Source organism: Botryllus schlosseri, chromosome 14 (assembly GCF_051294905.1).
Source record: "Botryllus schlosseri isolate E-star chromosome 14, Bs_hap1, whole genome shotgun sequence".
Taxonomy (NCBI): Eukaryota; Metazoa; Chordata; class Ascidiacea; order Stolidobranchia; family Styelidae; genus Botryllus; species Botryllus schlosseri.
Genome location: NC_137249.1, coordinates 2,187,541 through 2,194,165, shown reverse-complemented (window position 1 = coordinate 2,194,165; position 6,625 = coordinate 2,187,541). Strand labels below are relative to the sequence as shown.

At 39.8% G+C, this 6,625-nt stretch overlaps 1 protein-coding gene across 2 annotated transcripts; it reads left to right on the top strand.

Annotated features, from left to right (window-relative positions):
• The first annotated feature begins 503 nt into the window (after positions 1–503).
• On the top strand, positions 504–5,561 carry LOC145456138 (uncharacterized). Of its 2 annotated transcripts, XM_080334201.1 has the most exons (7): positions 504–609; positions 899–1,125; positions 2,213–2,336; positions 2,774–2,936; positions 4,126–4,231; positions 4,296–4,416; positions 4,937–5,561. In XM_080334201.1, exons 2-7 carry the CDS (start codon positions 919–921, stop codon positions 5,236–5,238), a joined length of 1,023 nt encoding a protein of 340 aa, XP_080190327.1. In that variant the 5' UTR covers positions 504–609; positions 899–918; the 3' UTR covers positions 5,239–5,561. The 2 variants fall into 2 exon arrangements, with proteins under 2 accessions (XP_080190327.1, XP_080190328.1); XM_080334202.1 differs by lacking the exons at positions 504–609; positions 899–1,125 and adding an exon at positions 1,247–1,860.
• Positions 5,562–6,625: the final 1,064 nt, after the last annotated feature.

Sequence of the window (6,625 nt, the reverse complement as noted above, 5' to 3'; positions counted from 1 at the left end):
TCAACAATTACAACTCTGTTTATTGCATTCACGAAATTCAGTCAATGAACATTCTCAGATGCACAGTTGCACGCGAGTCATTACTCAAAGATGTGCAATGTCAGTTGTCGAACAAAGCGTGGTATTGCTCTCCCGCAGTGCAAGTAGATAATAACACGACTTTCGTATAATCTCGTTCATTAGCGTTGTTAGCCATACCGTCCGTTAATCCCTCTATTATAAAAGACTTTACGGCAACATCAGGTTTCATTCACTAGTTCCGCTTCAAAAGTGTGATGAGATTATCGCCCCGAAATGAGAGAAGAATATTTAACTTAGAGAGATCGTTTAATTCGATAGCGGGAGAAAAACGCAACCCTTCGACATTATTGTGACTCATATCATATAGTTGATGAAATATCAGTCAAGAATACGTTATTCCTAAAACGATATGAGAAAAACGCAAACTTAAACCCCTGTAACATTATTTTTACATTCCACACTATATCTTGTATTTCAAGCATTTGCGGGCGGGCGTACCGGTCAAATGACAAGTTGCGTGTGCGCGTGTTGATGACGGAGAGTTTTAGATTTAGTAAACTGGAGTATTATCAGAAGAAACTCTCGGAGGTACAGAATTTCATTATCCAATTGAATAGTGCATTCATATTGAAATAAGCCCGAATATTTTCGACTAGGGTAATTGTCATCAACTAGTAAAATATCCGGGTTTGTTTCAATATGAATATACTATTCACCTGGATAATGAAGTTTTATCATTTTTCGATGGTCCATGTATTTTCAGACTGAGCGAATCTAATATTATATCGCAGTAGAGGAGGTTAAGATAGCCACAAATTTCAGCAGATAACTTCAAATTCAACTGCAGCCAATTAAAATCTGTCTTTTCATGTCACAGAAAGCCATCTTAGCTAAATAATGGACGCGAGTTTCCAGCAGCATATGAGCAACGCGGCGTTGATGCTCCGCAGCGACAAATTTCCGCGCACGCCAAAGTGCGCGCGTTGCCGGAATCACGGAGTTGTGAGCGCGTTGAAGGGCCACAAAAGGTACTGCAGATGGAAGGACTGCATGTGTCCGAAATGCACGCTGATCGCCGAGAGACAGAGAGTCATGGCGGCGCAGGTGTGATGAGACATTATTATTTATTCGTATATACTGTTGCTATTTTCATCGAGTGAAAACGCTACAAGATTGTGATACAGTAAAAAGATAGGAAGGAGTCGAAGTGACTTCTAGTAGTATTTCTATCAGATACACTCCTTGGTAACTTTATTGGTATCGTGGGGTGTCCGATCAGCAGCTTTATTTATGCTTGTATCAAACATGATCAAAAATATCACTGTTGATATCCGCCCGTCTGATTTAAATATAAGCGACTAGCATTTTCTTTTGCGGGAAGTCACATAGGCCTACCGCGTGATCACTCATTTGTTTACCAGTCTGATTGCGCAACTGTAAACGCAAGGGTGGAAAATTGGTGTTTTAACTAATCTCCATCATAGTGTATATGCGGTTCAAATTATGCAATCCGCATTTTCTGGTGTACCAAATTTTGCTTCATTCACGCCCGTTTCAATGGGAGATAACGATCAAAATGCGCCAATTCTTATGGAGATATATCCCAGTGGGGTAGGTTTTTGTGCCATCCTAGGGTGACACGCGAAAATAGCAACCGCTACACCCTGGGATATATCTGGACGTATTTGACTCGTTTTAACCCACTGGAATGGCTGTGAAAGCTAAATAATTTTGTTCCAGAAAGTGCCGTTTTACCCGATTTGCACCATACGCTATGGCGGAAATCGTCGAAACACGCGATTTTCGTTTACAGAATATGATATGAAGAGGTTCTTGGAGGTACAGAACTTCAATATACAATTGAATACTAATGTTCTTTCCAATTCTGTATTGGTTGATGACGATTATACCCCCGGCGAGTGTAAGCCGAAATATCCGGGTTTATTTCAATACGAAGATAATATACAATGTTATATGATATAAACATGAAAATGATAGTGGCTGATACGCATGTCTCCAGCGCGTATTTTGCTCCATTTCTGTGGAATAGGAGACATATCGTGCCAATTTCATCAATCGCTACAACTTCGACTCGGCGGATGTATCCAAAATGGCGGTATCAACCTACAATTTTTTTAGATCCACAAATATCCAGACTTGAATGTGTTGAAAATAATAGAATTCGTTTCAGGTCGCTTTGCGAAGGCAACAGGCCCAGGAAGAGAACGAAGCTCGTGAACTTCACATTATTTACGGAAGCGCGAACGCCATCAAGCAACCAGCCATGTCACGACTCGGCGATGGTTTCGAGCCAAGTGAGTTAAACTCCCATGGTCGGCGGCTGAAATGCGTTTTGGTTACACTATATAATGTTAACATTCTACATTTTACATTCTATAGTTACACCGTAGAAACGCACATATCACGCATATCACGAGATTGACAATCGAAGTCGAATAACATGCAATGCAATGACCAAGGCTCGATTAAGCAGTCGGTAATTACGAGCAGTCATATCAAATACCGCCGACAATATAAGACAACGACTATAGAAAATCTTCTGCTTCCCCAAATTAAATTCAAACTAGAATTATAGCTACACAGTTTTCCCCAAATTAGATTATAATTAGAATTATATACACACTGTTATTTACGAAGTAGATTATAATCTGAACAACTGAATTTGTAACAACTTTGAAATTGAGTTATATTCTGGTCAGTGCCATAGAAAACCGTCGATTCTGCTTGGCAGGAGGTAAAAAGCCAAGAAAGGACACTGACAACGCGTCGTCCGATGGATCTGAAGAAGGTGAATCGAACGATCAAGCAGCGTCCATTAGTCCGAGTGTGGACTCCGCCGCGAATAAGTCCAACCCTTCGAACGACGACCGATACGATGAGGGTAATAAAGAGAGGTGAGCCACCGTCCGTTGTATATCCATATTTTCAACGTAACGCAAAATCACCGACTTCTTAACTCATAACAAAAATAAAGCCTATCATGGTGGCCACTATGTCAGTGCGGCCACTAAGTTAGTGCGGCCTGGTTGCTGGAATCAGAATGGGTCAAATATGTGATTGTAGTTATGTGATTAAACTGATTAGAACGTAATACCGGAACCTTATTATCATCTAATTTGTGAAATGTTTCTATCCTCTCATAGCTCGAGCTATTAACCACTGTGGCCGAATTCGTGATATTATCTCGTAGACTCCCTTAATTTCTGATCGGTATATAACAGAAGATGAATTAAGTTTCAAAGTAACTTATACCAGAAGGTAATTACACAACGTGGCGCACCAGACCCTTGCGGGAGATAAGCGCCACAACTACTTTTTATCATACTAATAATAATATTGCGCTCATTTTAATTCTCATTTAATCTCTGGTTTTCCTGAAAATGCTACAGGAGAACTGTATAATAGTGCGAAACGAGCCAAACTAGGTGTACTAATAATTTAGGGTTGCCACATTTTGAAAATCTGAAAAGAGGATACTCTTTCAAAATTTCCAGACCCGGAGGAAAATCCTGATAAAATGGTAAATTTTTACTACTTCGTGATCGGTTGGAAAAGATCAATTTTCCGGTTCAGATCTCGAAATACCTACCGGAGCGTTACTTCAGTGCTGATTTACTGTATCTCAGTTGAATTTCGCCCTATATTCAACCAAAATCCTCAAAAAAGAGGACATTTGCGCGCCCTCCTAGGACATTTTTAACAAAGTCAAAAAAGAGGACTAATCGTATGGTATCCCTAAGATAATTGTCATTCTCGTGTTTATATGAATGACCTCGGATTCAATATATACTGAGATTGCTTTTGGTGTGTTTCTTCTTAATTCGGAATCCAATTCCATTTCCATTCAATTAAACGTTTTATCGAATTCAGTTCAACTATAATTTTTATCTAATTCGGAAAAACTGTTTCGCTATAATTCTAGTTCTAATATAATTTGGCAAAGCTCAAAATTGTCTAGCTGTCCAGCTCTGGTTCTGGGAATACCCCGTAAATGTATACGTGAAGGCAAGATAAGATAAGCGTTCCCTTATTCCTTCACCAACCAAATACTCCATTAACTCAGTGACGCCAATTTCTCAACAGGACTCAGACCTGCCTTCTACAAAGACTGTTTCCACACAAGGAAGAAGGAGCGTTGCTCTCAGCGTTGCACAAAGCAGAAGGCGATGTGACAGCTGCCATTGAAAAGGTATGAAATTCGCCGCGGACTTCACAAAGCGCAGTTGCGTTTAGTTCATATTCCCGTTTCCCAGTTACTGAATGAACGAGAAGAAAGATCCCCAAGAGTCAAGAAAGAAGAAACGTCATCAATCGAGGCCTGGAATCCGCACAGGCAGCTTATGCCGCCGGGAAGGTCGTGGCACCACTGTAGAGGTGAATTAGGGTGAAATCTATTAATGATAGGACTACAGCAGTTTCATAGCAACAAGAACTATCTCGTTTCTGAATTCCAACTGCACTCACGAGGAAAACAAAATCAAACTCGCTTTTGGAAAAAGATGTTCAATGTAGGCATCCCTGTTACTGAATTGGAAGTAGTAACGATCCAAGTATAAATATAGAACTTATAGCGATTTCCAAGTAAGTAAAACATTAAGTATTCTAGACTTGGTTATACATATATAAAACTAGAACAGCGAAGTAGAATTAGCAGAAGTAGCACTTGAGGAAGCAGAGAAAGCAGGCAAAAGTCTATTTGAATACTTCAAAAAAATAGTACTTCGTTATTCACCACCTCAACTTTCATACCACCGTTTACTTCTCAGAGAACATAATTGATTCAGCATCACATAAATTCAATCTTGCTACATATTTGCCTCATTGGATACAGCCTAGTGACCACAGTCTACTAAATCTACTTGCTCGAACTCAAACATCTTTGCAACTTTCACAGGTACATCAGACAACAGAGGTAGACAAAACCTAGCGATGGTGGCGATGTCTTCATTGGACACTTCACTGCAGCATAGAAATCAACACGGATACAACGTGAACGAACTGCTAAAATCGATGATACAAAATACGTCCGCCTTCAACCCGTATCTTCCCGCGCCTCCCTCTCCGAATCCATATTTATGGCCGAGCCTCGCGAGGCAAAGGGAAAACAGCTTGAACAACATCATGGCCAACTTCAAATCGGACTGGATGACTCGAATCGGAGCGACCCCTCCATCTCCAGGCGCTTCATCAGAATGATCGAGCAATCAGTCTACTTATTTTCTGAGATATACATTCAGCGTATAGCATCCAGATCGAACTTGCACGTCGGTACTCGTATCATACGAGCGAAGGGGAAGTTTTCAGATTATATTTCGCGCGACATCGCCACTGTATTTTCACTATTACAACAATCAAGCAAGATATGAGGACGAAGTTTACTGCGCAAAGCTCTGGCTGTCTATTTGTCACAACGCATAAGCTACTGAATGCCTGCATTTTTCATCGCCTATAAATCATGTAGTTATACGCCATGTATTTTTACAACGTTATGTTTGAAATAAAACACTTCTAGACATAGAGTTTTTGCATAGCTGGTTCGCGGTACAGAATTTGAAGATCACTTCACAGCATCCTTTGCAATAGTACACATATTATAACTCGAACATACTTTTCGGATGTCCCTTTTCAAGAATTGTAGGTACACTAGACTAGAGGGATTCTCAAAAGTAGAACCAATGTGGCACAGTACGACGTGGCAATCAAAATTTCAGACCATGAAATTCGCATTGTAACAATGGCAACAACAAACTTTTGCGTATAAGGTACAATGGTGGCAATGCAAAATTTGAAAACGACATACACAAATCAAAGCAAACTAATAAGAGATTCGTGATTTCGACAAGTCGATTAGCATTAGATTATCGGATGTAAAACCTAGAAACGTACGTCGCAGTGGAATCTTTGCCCGGCGCTTACAAAGTCGAAATAACCTATATGTTTGGCGTGTCAGTTGGGGTGGTGGAGCAGCAGTAATAGTTAATCGTCGATGTCTGTAACTTAACCTCGATGAAAGGTCAGCAGAGAACTCGTTCATTTAAATCAGCGGTTCGCAACCTATATACACCGTGGCCCTCTTTGAAAATGTTGGAAAATATATATTTCTTCTATTTTTTTAACCTTCTAAACAAATTATGAAAATTTATTTTAATTTTTAAAAAACTGGTTGAAACCGGTGGTTAGAATGATAAAATGAAATAAATACAGCACACAATACACGTGAGCATATTTATCAGTTACTAGCCTACATATTCAGTTAATATGACTGCTAAACTTGTTTTTTGCTCTGGCAATGTCTTAATTGCTGGTTTGGAAAGATTGTAAACTCAAGATCAAGAAGCAGCTTACAACTGCAATATTCTTTTTATTAAATTTTAATTCATTTCTTTTGTTATAGTGGAGCAGAGTTGCACATAATATATTTTCAGGGCCCAGCTGATAGAAGGTCATGGCCCCCAGGTTGGGGACCCTTGATTTGAATCATTGCACTATTTCAGCAGATATGTGATTCGCGTTCAAACACATTGCGTAAATAAAACAAGCGCAAAACGTTTTCGGTGGACATCACTCGCATGGCAACCAATGC